The sequence below is a fragment of the Fragaria vesca genome, linkage group LG5, assembly GCF_000184155.1.
Source record: "Fragaria vesca subsp. vesca linkage group LG5, FraVesHawaii_1.0, whole genome shotgun sequence".
NCBI lineage: Eukaryota > Viridiplantae > Streptophyta > Magnoliopsida > Rosales > Rosaceae > Fragaria > Fragaria vesca.
The window spans coordinates 1,104,434-1,118,431 of NC_020495.1; the positions used below are offsets into that span (position 1 = coordinate 1,104,434).

General features: G+C 38.1%; 3 protein-coding genes and 1 pseudogene across 3 annotated transcripts; all 4 read left to right on the forward strand.

Moving 5' to 3' along the window:
* Positions 1–3,002: 3,002 nt before the first annotated feature.
* LOC101301786 lies at positions 3,003–9,905 on the forward strand (annotated as a pseudogene).
* On the forward strand, positions 7,931–8,817 carry LOC101302068 (thaumatin-like protein-like). The gene has a single exon (XM_004298738.1). It carries the CDS (start codon positions 7,958–7,960, stop codon positions 8,636–8,638), a length of 681 nt encoding a protein of 226 aa, XP_004298786.1. The 5' UTR covers positions 7,931–7,957; the 3' UTR covers positions 8,639–8,817.
* Positions 9,906–10,565: 660 nt separating the features above from the next.
* On the forward strand, positions 10,566–11,526 carry LOC101300343 (thaumatin-like protein-like). Its single transcript, XM_004298732.1, has one exon. The coding sequence runs from the start codon at positions 10,603–10,605 to the stop codon at positions 11,290–11,292; it is 690 nt and encodes a 229-aa protein (XP_004298780.1). The 5' UTR covers positions 10,566–10,602; the 3' UTR covers positions 11,293–11,526.
* Positions 11,527–11,762: 236 nt separating this feature from the next.
* LOC101300621 (thaumatin-like protein-like) lies at positions 11,763–12,668 on the forward strand. The gene has a single exon (XM_004298733.1). It carries the CDS (start codon positions 11,819–11,821, stop codon positions 12,497–12,499), a length of 681 nt encoding a protein of 226 aa, XP_004298781.1. The 5' UTR covers positions 11,763–11,818; the 3' UTR covers positions 12,500–12,668.
* Positions 12,669–13,998: the final 1,330 nt, after the last annotated feature.

Below are 13,998 nucleotides of genomic sequence, written 5' to 3' on the forward strand. Positions count from 1 at the left end.
TAATAAAATGAGAAGAAAGAAATTATTCATTATGGAATTGATTATGGATTAGAGTTTTCCCTAATTAAAGAGTATATGGCAAGAGTTGATTAGGTAGGAGAAATTAATAAGTTGGATAAAGTAAATTTAATAACAATAGAGCATCTCCAACAAATGAGTCAAATTCTTGTTGGCAGCCCAACGTCTCTTTTTGACAGCCCAACATGCACTCCATTGAAAGAGTCAAATCCTATGTGGATTTGACTATAGTCCGGACGTTGTCAACTTTGACACAGCACGAGAGAATAGTCATTTATTATTTAGAAAATGACATCTCACTACAATAGACAGTTGCAAAACACAGAAAAACCATATTTTAACAAATTTAAACAAATAAGGACATATACTCAGGCCCACAGTGCATAGTATCACGCCTTGTCAGTAATTTTTTACGTAAAATACCCAAAAAACCATTATTTTCTGAAATATCTACAAAACTGCCACTGGCTCAAAATACCACTTCTCCACCATTTTCAAATCTGCATCGATTCTTCTTCTTCTTCCTCATCTTCCTCTTCCTCTTCCTCTTCTTCCTCCTCTACCTCTTCCGGCCTCTTCTTCCTCTTCCTCTTCGCCGGTCACCGCTCCGACCAAATCGCTAGGAGGCGAGGAAGGGAGGAGGAGCCGAATAATGAAAGGATGAATGTTGACTAAGGCTTCGCTGAATCCAACCAGATCTGATTTGATTATTCTTCGATCTCTACAACTTGGTTTACTCAAAGATTTTTTAGAATTAAAACCCATATCTTTTGAATTTGACAGCAAAAAGTGATCATTTGTAGCTAATCCGTGCTCATGCTTCGTGCTACTACTGCATTATGCTATCTGTTGCTGCTGCGTGTGTTGCTGTTATGTGTTGTTGTGTGCTGTTACTGCATGCTGTTGTGTGCTGCAACTGTGTGTGTTGTTATGGTGTGCTGCTACTGCGTGCTGTTGTATGCTGCAACTGCGTGTGTTGTTGTGTGCTGTTACTGCGTGCTGTTGTGTGTTGCTACTACATGTGTTATTGTGGGCTGCTACTGCATGTGTTGTTGATGTGTGTTATTGTGTACTGCTACTGTATGTTGTTACTGCGTGCTGCTACTGTGTGCTGCTTTGTGCGTGTGTTGTTGTGTGCTGCTACTATGTGTGTTGTTGTTATTGTTGTTGTTGTGTGTTGCTACTGCGTGTTGCTACTGCTTGTTGTTGCTGTGTGTTGTTGTGTGCTGCTACTACACTAAGTTATTGAAAACCTGCTACTGTATTTCACGTACTGAAAAATCTCAAAATGTGAGATTTTTCTCTTCTAAAAGCATATTTAATTAGTATAGAGTTAATTTGGTAAATTAAACCATGACACATGACATGTAGAGAAAAGATTGTCCTTAATTGTTAAAAACTGTCGTTATTTGTTTAACAACACAAGTGGATTTATTTGTGTTTCAAATTCTTTTGCAGGATGTATATGTGATTTGCTATTTGTTATTTTATCATTGATTCTCTCTTTTTCGTCTCTCTTGCTGCTCTCTCTTCTTCCTTCCCACTTCTCCCTCTTTTTTCTTGCTTCTGCATCTTCTCTTCTTTTCTCAGGAGGATCAACTCCAGCCTCCACTTTTCTCCAATCAACATCATCATCATCATATCTTGTGCTCTCTTTCTTTCTTTTAGAATCATGTTCTCAAATGCAACATGCAGATTGGAGTCCGAACTAGAATGAAAGTCACCAAAGATGCAATATGATCAGAATTTCATACCCCTCTCATGCCTCCCAAACCCACCACCACCATCATCTTCCTTGGGCTTTCCTGCTCTTTTTATTCTGCCACCGATCTGGGTTCGATTTCAAAACCAACCCCCTTGTCTATTTGGAATCTGAAATATGATTTCTGTAGGATTTGGGTAGGAGAGAACCAAAGAATTTATGCGGGATTTGGGTTTTGAGAAGTGTCAATTGAAGTTTGAATTTGGTGGTTCAGAACATCAAGAGCAGAAGGTAATAGAATGAAAGAACTAGAAGAATTTCTGGGCTAAAGATAAAAGAAGAACGAGAAGGGATTTTGAGGATATAGTATAATAATGTTTGAATTTAACCATTTTGTTGGAGTAGAAATTTGTCAAATTTGACAATTCCATGTCAGATGTTAAAATTCAAATTTGACAAATTTTTTTGACTCTTTCGTTAAAGTTGCTCTAAACGGTGTTTATGGTTTAATAGAAAAAGAATGAGAGCCAAACCTCATAAATTACAAAGCTTTTACTTTTAACAATCAAATTTATTAATCACAACTGCATAATACACAAGTTGGCCTCAATATAGCTCCGCCATGACCATAATTATAGACTATTTGCGAAGTGTGGGAATATGATCGTCCGTAGTTGGCGTACAATAAAATACAGAAAAGAAGAGACTATTTGCAACTTACGCAGTGGTAGGGCAAATTAGTGTTCAAGAAAACAACAAACAGGGGTGGTTAACCCGCTAATACTTGGTGTTGTGCACCTCGTATATATCAGAATACTCTTACTTTAATTACATTAAACTAGGGTTTCTATAAGGACTAGAAAAGTCGATCACCCGCCGCCGGTGTCGAAGTCAGTGAACTATGATTTTAAAAACCAGTTCAGCCGAGCTAGTATTGTAAGCAAGGTTAAGGCTGAAGGCCTATATAATGTACCATCCTCCTTAATCATTTCTGAAAAGAAATACAATAAGCTGTCGTCGTCTTTTTCTTCTTCTTCTTCTTCTTCTTCTTGAAGAAACCTCGATCTGAAATTATTCTACTCTTCTAGTCTTCAAACCAGATTCTCCAATCCTATATATCCAGGGAAAAACAATATACCAAAACAAAAACTACGCAGCTAGCTAAATTTCACGTACGTGTGTGTCACTCAAATTTTAGTACAACTACGTACACTCAACCTGCAGTATCCTACGTCCGTCCCCTATCTGGCTCCGGCCGTGAACTTTATCTCTAGTCTTTACAATGTAACTTGGGAGTATTTTAGGATACCTGAAGAACAAGACTATCTTGATCACCGGATCTACTGGCTTTGTAGGAAAGGGTACCTCTCTCTCTATCTCTCTCTCTCTCTCTCTCTCTCTCTCTCTCTCTCTCTCTCTCTCTCTCTCTCTCTCTCTCTCTCTCTCTCATAATCTTAGGCCAACATGCAATTGTCATATGATCGATGCTCCAAATATATATGGTTGTCATATATATAAGGGTAAAATACTGTATAGTTCTTGTGGTTTGAAGTCGATATTTGTTTAGTTCTTGTGGTTTTATTTTAATCTGAATGGTCCTTAAAGTCACAATTTTTCATCCAAATGGTCATTTCGTCAATTTAACGGCTATGTAAATAATTTAACTGAGAAAATTAACGAAATGACCATTTGGATAAAAAATTGTGACTTTAAGGACCATTCAGATTAAAATAAAACCACAAAGACTAAACAAATGTCGACTTCAAACCACAAAGACTAAACAAATTTTAATTATATATATAAACTCTTATAGCTATGTTGGCTTTTACTGCTAACCTCATATACTTACAGCTAATAACATTTACCGTGCAGTCTTGGTGGAAAAAATATTAAGAGTTCAACCTAACGTGAAAAAGCTCTATCTTCTTTTGAGAGCTCCTGATGCCAACTCTGCCACACGACGCATGCATAATGAGGTTTATAGAAGAAGAATTCCAACTTAACTTCCACAAAAGTTGATATTTATTTTCATGTAAATTTTATTAATTAGCTTGTTTCCGTGTCAACTATCTAGATTACAGGAAAAGAGTTGTTCAAGGTTTTGAAGGAGAAATGGGGTGCAGATTTTGATTCCTTCATATTAGAAAAGGTTGTTGCTTTGCCGGGAGACGTAAGATTTGAAGATCTAGGAGTGAAGCCAGTCAAACTGATGGAAGAGATATGTAACGAAGTACAAATCATACTTAACTCTGCAGCAATCACTACGTTTGAAGAGAGGTAATCGATCAGTTATATAACTATTCCTCACCAAATCTACTTCGATAAAGTTCAATCATATGCATTAGAAAATAGAGAAAATTAGATAAAAACCTAAAATACTAGACCTTTTTAAAGATAAACCCATACATATTTTTCTTTTATTTTACACTCACTCCACATAAGCAAACTTACTATATAGAGCATATGTCTATAATTAATAGTTTTCTTCATTTTTTTAGTTTCTCTGATTTGCCCTTCAGACGATATAAAGCTAAATTTGGTATCTTTCTCAATTTTAGCATGAATTTGAAACTCAAATATTGAGCTAAAATTTAGTTGGATTTAATTTTATCATAATCAATTACATTCTTTAATTTCTTACCTTGTTATTACTAACTTGAGTGTATATATATGTTATATATAGAAGTATGTCATTTGTAATAGAATGATTCTTTTCATTCTTAAGCTCACATTTGATGTCTCTCTACATAGTCGAAAAATGTCTAATTGTAAGGTACACGTTTTTGTTCTTTGATTAATTTTCTTCTTTTTAGGTATATTATTATATCATTTCTCATCTTGATCGAGAGAACATTTACATATCTAATGTACCTATTAAGTAGGACATGATATGATAATATATCTAAAAAGAAGAAACCCAAAATTGGGTTTAGGGTATAGGCCGGGTTAAGGTAATAGGGTTTAGGGTATAAGGTTAGGGTATAGGTTTAGAGTATAGGGTATAGGGTATAGGGTTTAAGGTTTAGGATATAAGATATAGGGTATAGGGTATAGGGTATAGGGTTTAGGGTTTAGGGTTTAAGGTGTAGGGTATAGGGTATAGGGTATAGGGTTTAGGGCATAGGGCATAGGGCTTAGGGCTTACGGTAACACTATAAAATTTCTTCTTTTTACTCTAATAATCAGATATCTTATTTATATTATATTTTACCTTATGTATAGATCATAGAATGTATTCATTTCACCTAAATTTTTTCATAAAAATAAAGAAACCGCATGATTCTTGCAAATTGATTGAAAAATGTTAGTGTTAAAAGAAAAACTCATAATCAAGGTATTTAAGAAAACATCAATTAAGCTTATTTATTATGTTTATATGTTATAGTTGAATGGTGACAATTGTGTAAAATTTAGAAAAATAGGACATAATATGTATCATAATTGATACATTTTAGATGTCTATCAGAAAGGAATATTATGTGGGTTTTATTTAAAACCACTCTTCAAAATTAGGTGTATATGAAAATCCCCCTAGAAAATATTGTCAAATTACAATGATCAGTGATATGTAGTTAGTTCTAAAAGATTACAAATGTGTAGGTATGATATTGCATCGGAGGTGAATACATTTGGAGTTTTGAATCTGTTGGACTTTGCAAAGAAATGCTTGAAATTAGAGATGATTGTCCATGTCTCAACAGGTTAATTAGTCTTTCTTTAGCTAGCTATGGTATTTTTTACTCATCTGCGTGCGCTCACTTCTTGAATTTGCTTCACCTGTGATGCATGCTTTCCAGCTTATGTGTGTGGTGAAAGGGCCGGGATGATACTAGAGGACTCATCTTCAATGGAAGAAATGGCGAAAAAACCAAGTAAATATGATTTGAAATTACAGGAAAAGAAACTGGTGGAGGACAAATTGAAAGAGCTAAAAGCACTGAACGCTTCGGAAGAAGATATCACAAGTGCAATGAAGAATTTAGGCACTGCAAGGTTTAGAGCTTCGACTAACACCGCACCCTATCAACTCTCAAATTACTGTCTTATCGGATTTTGTTAATCATTGTTTCTCTAATTTCACCTTAGGGCTAAGTTGTACGGATGGCCAAATACCTATGCGCTTACCAAGGTGATGGGAGAAATGTATCTAGGGCATGCAAAGGGTAATCTATCTATTGCTGTCGTACGTCCTACTATGATTACAAGTACATACAAGGAGCCATTTTCCGGCTGGATTGAAGGTTTCAGGTACTGATCGAGCATGAAGCTAGCTAGCCCCCATTATATATTTTCTGAAATATTCATGTAGTAACTGTTGGTGATTATATACAGAACCTATGATAGCCTAATTGGTGGTTATTGGAAAGGGAAGCTCACTGGCATACCAGTCGATCCTATGGCAGTAGTTGATATGGTGAGTTTATTAAGCTGTTTCCATAATATTAACGTACCTTCTATTGATGAAAAATATTTATTGAAATTCAAACTCACTCTGTTGGTGTCATATAATAATCGTTGAATTTGAATCATGTATGCAGATTCCAGTTGACATGGTGGTAAATTCGATAATTACAGCTATGGTAGTTAACGCGAATAAATCTTTCAAAATCATTTACCACTTGGGAACCTCATATAGGAATCCCTTAATATTCTCTGATTTTAACAACTTTATGTTCCAATACTGCACCAAAAATCCATTGCTTAACGAGAATGGATTCCCCATCAAGGTTGGAAAGTTGAAAATGTTGAGGAGTATGGACGCTTTTCACTTGTATATGCAAATACCATTGCAGGTTTGTTTGTTTAATTAGTTAGTCTTTTCCTTTCAGCCATAACATACACCAACTTATTTGTATTCTGGTTTGATCTTTATTGACTAGTTTCCTTTCATTCTATGAAGGCATTAAAGTTCATGAACAAGGAATTTGACCAATATTTCCAAGACATATACGTTAACTATAACATGAAAATCAAATCAGTGAGACGATTGGTTGAGCTCTACCGAGCATATTTGCTATTCAAGGGCATGTACGTATGTTTTGTTTCGTTAATTTGATGCTTAAACATAGATTGATCAGTCTTATTATGTACATGATCAAAGTTGTATATTTGCATCAAATAAGTGATGTTCGTTCACATTTTCGCTTGTAGCTTTGATGACACTAATGCAGAGGTGTTGCGAAGGATAGCAAGCGAGAAGTACACAGATGCAGGAAGTTATAATTTTGATCCGAAATGCATAGATTGGGAAGACTACTTTATGCATACTCACATTCCTGGCCTTGCAAAGCATGTTATCATCAAACACAGACAAAGTCGGCTTTGAGAACAAATTATTACTTCTTGCATGTGCTAATAATCCTAATATTACAAGGAGGAGAATGAGTACATGCAGCTACTAAAGAGTTCACAAGTGTTGTATTTTACAAAATTAAAGATTGTATTTTACAAAAATATAGATTTAGCGATAATAATTATTCCCAAAACATGTTTGTTTACGATCTTTTAAGTGTATTTTTACGTATATTAATCATCCTTCAAGAAATACAGATCTACATTCAGTTCAAAACAAGTCCAAGATCTTTTCACATAATGATAGCTCTGCCTAATCTAAAAATCTCTCGACGTAGAAGCTGGGCAGAGAAGGTTTTATGGTAGAATCGCCAATAAGCCAGTGGAATGATATACATATGAAAACGAATATCCTATTTCCTCCAGATGCCATGGACCGAAACTGCAAATGTACATTATGCCGACAATTTCATTGAGAGTATTCTACCCACAATTAATGTCAAATTTTATAAACTCATCAAATTCCTCAGAATTCAAAACACAATATAACTCATCGAAGTACCGACATATCCACAAAATGAGCTTCCACAATAGCCTCTCAGTTTTGTCCATCCTATGGATCACAGCCCTTTGTTTTGCTCCATCAACAACCAATGCAGCCAAATTCGATATCCGAAACAACTGCCCCTACACTGTCTGGGCCGCCGCAGTGCCAGCTAGCGGAGGCAGATAGCTTAACCAGAGAGAATCTTGGCCCCTATCTTGTTCTTGTGGTTTAAAAAGAAGAATATGAAATAATGGTCCGCCTATACATGAGCCTGATGTCATTTTTTGATGGAGAATGACGTCATTTGGTGCCAACCCGAGCTATATATAACCTCATGAACCTCTTCAAAAGAAACAACCAAACCAGCAAGAATCAATTGCTTATAATCCACCAAAATCATGAGCCTTCTCAAAAACCTCCCTACTGTTTTGTCCATCCTTTACTTTGCTGCATCAACCGTTAATGCAGCGACCTTCAATATCATAAACAACTGCCCCTTCACTGTTTGGGCCGGCGCAGTGCCAGGCGGTGGCAGACAACTTGGCACCGGCCAAGCATGGACGCTAAATGTGCCAGCCGGAACTCAAGGAGCTCGCATTTGGCCCCGAACAAATTGCAACTTTGATGGAGCCGGACGTGGAAGATGCCAAACCGGTGACTGCGGCGGTCTCCTCCAGTGTCAAGGCTATGGCCAGGCCCCAAACACCCTCGCCGAATATGCACTTAACCAATTCATGAACAGGGATTTCTATGATATCTCTCTGGTTGATGGCTTCAATGTCCCGATGGACTTTAGTCCTACCTCTAACGGCTGCACTAGGGGTATCAGATGCTCCGCCGATATCAATGGACAGTGCCCGGCGCAGTTGAGGGCTCCCGGTGGATGTAACAATCCGTGCACTGTGTTCAGAACCAATGAGTATTGCTGTAATTCTGGTCCCTGTGGTCCTACAGACTACTCTAGGTTTTTCAAAAGTCGATGCCCGGATGCTTACAGTTACCCTAAAGATGATCAAACCAGCACTGTGGTTTTTAGTTGCCCAGGCGGGACTAACTATAGGGTTGTGTTCTGCCCTTGAAGCAATTATGAGGTCAAGGAGGCATATGTATACGTATACGTATATTGATATGTTTTTGATGAATAAGTGTTAGAGATCGAGCTTATAGCTAGCTTTGCATGTGATCAGCACACGTAATGATGTGCGTTGTCGTGTAACACAAGGTTTTAATAATCATCCAAGAAAACTATGTTTTCTTACTCGATCTGTTGGTACTAATACAGAACCTATGATAGCCTAATTGGTGGTTATTGGAAAGGGAAGCTCACTGGCATACCAGTCGATCCTATGGCAGTAGTTGATATGGTGAGTTTATTAAGCTGTTTCCATAATATTAACGTACCTTCTATTGATGAAAAATATTTATTGAAATTCAAACTCACTCTGTTGGTGTTATATAATAATCGTTGAATTTGAATCATGTATGCAGATTCCAGTTGACATGGTGGTAAATTCGATAATTACAGCTATGGTAGTTAACGCAAATAAATCTCGCAAAAACATTTACCACTTGGGAACCTCATATAGGAATCCCTTAACATTCTCTGATTTTAACAACTTTATGTTCCAATACTGCACCAAAAATCCATTGCTTAACGAGAATGGATTCCCCATCAAGGTTGGAAAGTTGAAAATATTGAGGAGTATGGAAGCTTTTCACTTGTATATGCAAATACCATTGCAGGTTTGTTTGTTTAATTAATTAGGTTGCGTTTTCCTTTCAGCCATAACATACACTAACTTATTTGTATTCTGGTTTGATCTTTATTGACTAGTTTCCTTTCATTCTATGAAGGCATTAAAGTTCATGAACAAGGAATTTGACCAATATTTCCAAGACATATACGCTAACTATAACATGAAAATCAAATCAGTGAGACGATTGGTTGATCTCTACCGAGCATATTTGCTATTCAAGGGCATGTACGTATGTTTTGTTTCGCTACTTTGATGCTTAAACATAGATTGATCAGTCTTATTATGCACATCAAAGTTGTATATTTGCATCAAATAAGTGATGTTCGTTCAAATTTTCGCTTGTAGCTTTGATGACACTAATGCAGAGGAGTTGCGAAGGATAGCAAGCGAGAAGTACACAGATGCAGGAAGTTTTAATTTTGATCCGAAATGCATATATTGGGAAGACTACTTTATGCATACTCACATTCCTGGCCTTGCAAAGCATGTTATCATCAATCAAACACAGACAAAGTCGGCTTTGAATGAACAAATTATTACTTCTTGTGCAGATATTACAGGGAGGAATGAGTACAATAATGGCTACTAAAGAGTTCGCAAGTGTTGTATTTTACAAAATTAAAGATCTAGCGATAATAATTATTCCTAAAACATGTTTTTTTATGATCTTGTAAGTGTATTTTTACGTATATTAATCATCCTAGCTTCAAGAAATAAGTTCATCAAAACAAGTTCAAGATATACCTTTTCACATATATGATAGCTCTGCCTAACCTAAAAATTCTCTCGACGTATAAACTGGGTAGTGTAGGTTTTAGGATCTATATGGTAGAATCGCCAATAAGCCAGTGGAAATGATAAACATATATAAAAAAGAATATCCTAGCTATTTTCCTCCAGATGCCATGGACAGAAACTGCAATTTACATTATGCTGACAATTTCATTGAGACTATTCTTCAACGTGAACCGGACGACATTCATTTCCCAATCAATTAATCAAGTACTCTACGTCTCTACCCACAACTTCTTCCACTAATTACGCACTAATTATTTCTGGAAACCGTCCGATCTTATTTTTTCTTTGTGGAAAATGAACATATGGAAATTTCCAGGAGTTAAGAAAGAGATGTCATAGCCATCGGGAAGACGAAAATGTCGAATTTGTTTGCATGCTTGTGTCTTGTATTGTTATGCCCAATAGCTTATTTTGCTACCCTATATAAACTCATCAAATTCCTCAGAATTCAAGACACAATCACACATCGAAACCAATATTTTCACAAAATGAGCATCCACAAAAGCTTCTCAGTTTTGTCCATCCTATGGATCACCGCCCTTTGCTTTGCTCCATCAACCATCAGTGCAGCACGATTCGATATCCGAAACAACTGCCCCTTCCCTGTCTGGGCCGCCGCAGTGCCAGGCGGCGGCAGACAGCTTAACCAGGGAGAATCTTGGCCCCTAGACGTGAATGCGGGCACTACAGGTGGTCGCGTGTGGGCACGAACCGGATGCAACTTTGATGCTTCCGGACATGGCAGCTGTCAGACCGGTGACTGCGGCGGCCTCCTTGAGTGCCAAGCCTACGGTCAACCACCAAACACCCTAGCCGAATACGGGCTTAACCAGTTCAACAATTTGGATTTCATCGACATCTCTCTCGTTGACGGGTTCAATGTGGCTATGGACTTTAGTCCTACTTCTCCTTGCGACCGTGGGATTCAGTGCACGGCGGATATCAACGGGCAGTGCCCTAATGAGCTGAAAGCCCCGGGTGGCTGTAACAATCCCTGTACCGTGTACAAGACTGATGAGTACTGCTGCAATTCTGGGAGCTGTGGACCCACGGCTTTGTCTATGTTTTTCAAGGAGCGGTGCCCGGATGCTTACAGTTACCCTAAGGACGATACAACCAGCACTGTGGTTTTTACTTGCCCCGGCGGGACTAACTATAGGGTTGTGTTCTGCCCATAGATCTTCGCTATATATAGGTAGTAAAATTACAACAATAACTAAGAACAAGATGTTTGGGATCGAATAATTTGCAGTTTGAGTTCTTGGGAGCGCACACGTAATGGTGTGCATTATGTAACACATAGTTTGTTTGTACTAAATTAAAGGCTGGTTTTGTACTAATTAAATTTGTTATGAAAAAATATGGTTGTGTACAAGTGTATTAACAAAACCAGTTTAATTCATTTTGACGGCATTTATCTAGCCTCTAAGATGAGAAGGAAGTTGTGGAGAGGGAACTTAATGAGGTCCCCTATGCCAGTTGATAAGGCTCACTGCTAAGTACCTAGCTCGTTCTTGTGGGGAAAAAAAAAAGATGAAAAAAATGGTCCGCCTATACATAAACCTGATGTCATTTTTTTGATGGAGAATGATGGCATTTGGTGCCATCTCGAGCTATATATAACCTCATGAACCTCTTCAAAAGAATCATAACCAAACCAGCAAGAATCTATTGCCACAAAATTTCTTATAATCCACCAAAATCATGAGCCTTCTCAAAAACCTCCCTACTGTTTTGTCCATCCTTTACTTTGCTGCATCAACCGTTAATGCAGCGACCTTCAATATAAAAAACAACTGCCCCTTCACTGTTTGGGCCGGCGCAGTGCCAGGCGGTGGCAAACAACTCGGCACCGGCCAAACATGGACGATAAATGTGGCAGCCGGAACTAAAGGAGCTCGCATTTGGCCCCGAACAAATTGCAACTTTGATGGAGCCGGACGTGGAAGATGCCAAACCGGTGACTGCGGCGGTCTCCTCCAGTGTCAAGGCTATGGCCAGCCCCCAAACACCCTCGCCGAATATGCACTTAACCAATACATGAACAGGGATTTCTATGATATCTCTCTGATTGATGGCTTCAATGTCCCGATGGACTTTAGTCCTATCTCTAACGGCTGCACTAGGGGTATCAGATGCACCGCCGATATCAATGGACAGTGCCCGGCGCAGTTGAGGGCTCCTGGTGGATGTAACAATGCGTGCACTGTGTTCAAAACCGATCAGTACTGCTGTAATTCTGGTCACTGTGGTCCTACAGACTACTCTAGGTTTTTCAAGCAGCGGTGCCCGGATGCTTACAGTTACCCTAAAGATGATGAAACCAGCACTGTGCTTTTTACTTGCCCTGGCGGTACTAACTATAGGGTTGTGTTCTGCCCTTGAAGCAATTATGAGGTCAAGGAGGCATATGTATACGTATACGTATACTGATATGTTTGTGATGAATAAGTGTTAGAGATCGAGCTTATAGCTTTGTGATCAGCACACGTAATGATGTGCGTTGTTATGTAACACAAGGTTTTAATAATCATCCAAGCAAACTATGCTTTCTTATTCGATCTGTTGGTACTAATCTAATCAAACTAGCTTTAACAATTAACAAAAAGAAAAGAAATTCAATTTGAAAGCAATTATAGTTACTTCTTCCATACGGTATATTTATATGCATGCGTTATCTCTTTGGTCAATTTCATATATATTAGGGGTACCGCTCTGAAGAGTGGAGACTGGCCTAACCTTTTTATCAGTAAACTAGATTATATAGTTTATTCTGGAATATTCGGGATTCCAGAATAGTAAAAGTAAGGGTACGTGGTGACCTAATCCTGGTGGTGACCACATCATTACTAGTTTAACAAGATGTTCATAAATTGTATTAATGTCTGCATGCATCTGGTCCGGCCCTTCTTTGAATCTTTGTGTCATTGTCATTAGTTTCTAACTTTATCTCAAATGTTCATGTTCGTGCTAAGAACGCTAAAGAGATAAACATGGAGAGTGTTAAGATATTAATCTCATATTGGAAATATAAGACTTTACCTGTGAATTTATAAGGGTTTGGGCCTCTTCATTTATTGCCAATTGATTTTGAATGTGAACCCTAAATTACTTTATCGTGGTATCAGAGCGGGTTACCCACGTCTACGTGTGAAGCCCAATGGCCACACGAACTCCACGTCACTCAAATAGTTGTTCACGTGTTAAGCTTGAAAATTCGCTACACGCGGGGGCGTGTTGAGATATTAATCCTACATCGGGAATATGAGACTTTACCTGTGAGTTTTAGATGTGAATGTGAAGCCCAAACTACAGTAATCTAGTATATAAAGCATAAGAATTGTAGAAGGTTAATGATAAGAGATGGCTAGCTAGTGATCTGTCTCTGTTTGAACCAATATTTGGCACGACCTACGTGGCAGACCAAATGGACGGGTCCATTAATGACCGCAGCCATCAATGAGTAAATATCGTGACTCATCATGTTGAGCCGCAGTGCACAACGCGGCTTATTAAATAACCGTGGTTATTAACAGAGATGATGACCGCGGCTATTGACGTTTTGAGCAGCGGCTATTGAGCCGCGAACATGGCTATTAAACCGCGGACACCTTATGCTGAGCCGCAGACACTTTATGTTGAGCCCTGGACACTTTATTTAGACGTGGCTATTCGTGAGTTGAAGCGGCTAAGTAAGGAGAATAAATGTTATATCATGTCAAACTCCATACGAGGTCGACTGATTGATATTTACAAGCTAAATTACGGTCAAAGATGGCGCCTTCAAGGGAGACGTCACCACAGTTACCAAACTTGTGGCAATCAGATTGAATGAGTTTTATTACAATTTCGATCCATGATTTACCTGTAATCCATCCCTGTGT

Bases quoted from the DNA above. Each gene is read 5' to 3' on its own strand.
- LOC101300621 (XM_004298733.1), top strand. From the start codon at position 11,819: ATGAGCCTTCTCAAAAACCTCCCTACTGTTTTGTCCATCCTTTACTTT.
- LOC101300343 (XM_004298732.1), top strand. From the start codon at position 10,603: ATGAGCATCCACAAAAGCTTCTCAGTTTTGTCCATCCTATGGATCACC.
- LOC101302068 (XM_004298738.1), top strand. From the start codon at position 7,958: ATGAGCCTTCTCAAAAACCTCCCTACTGTTTTGTCCATCCTTTACTTT.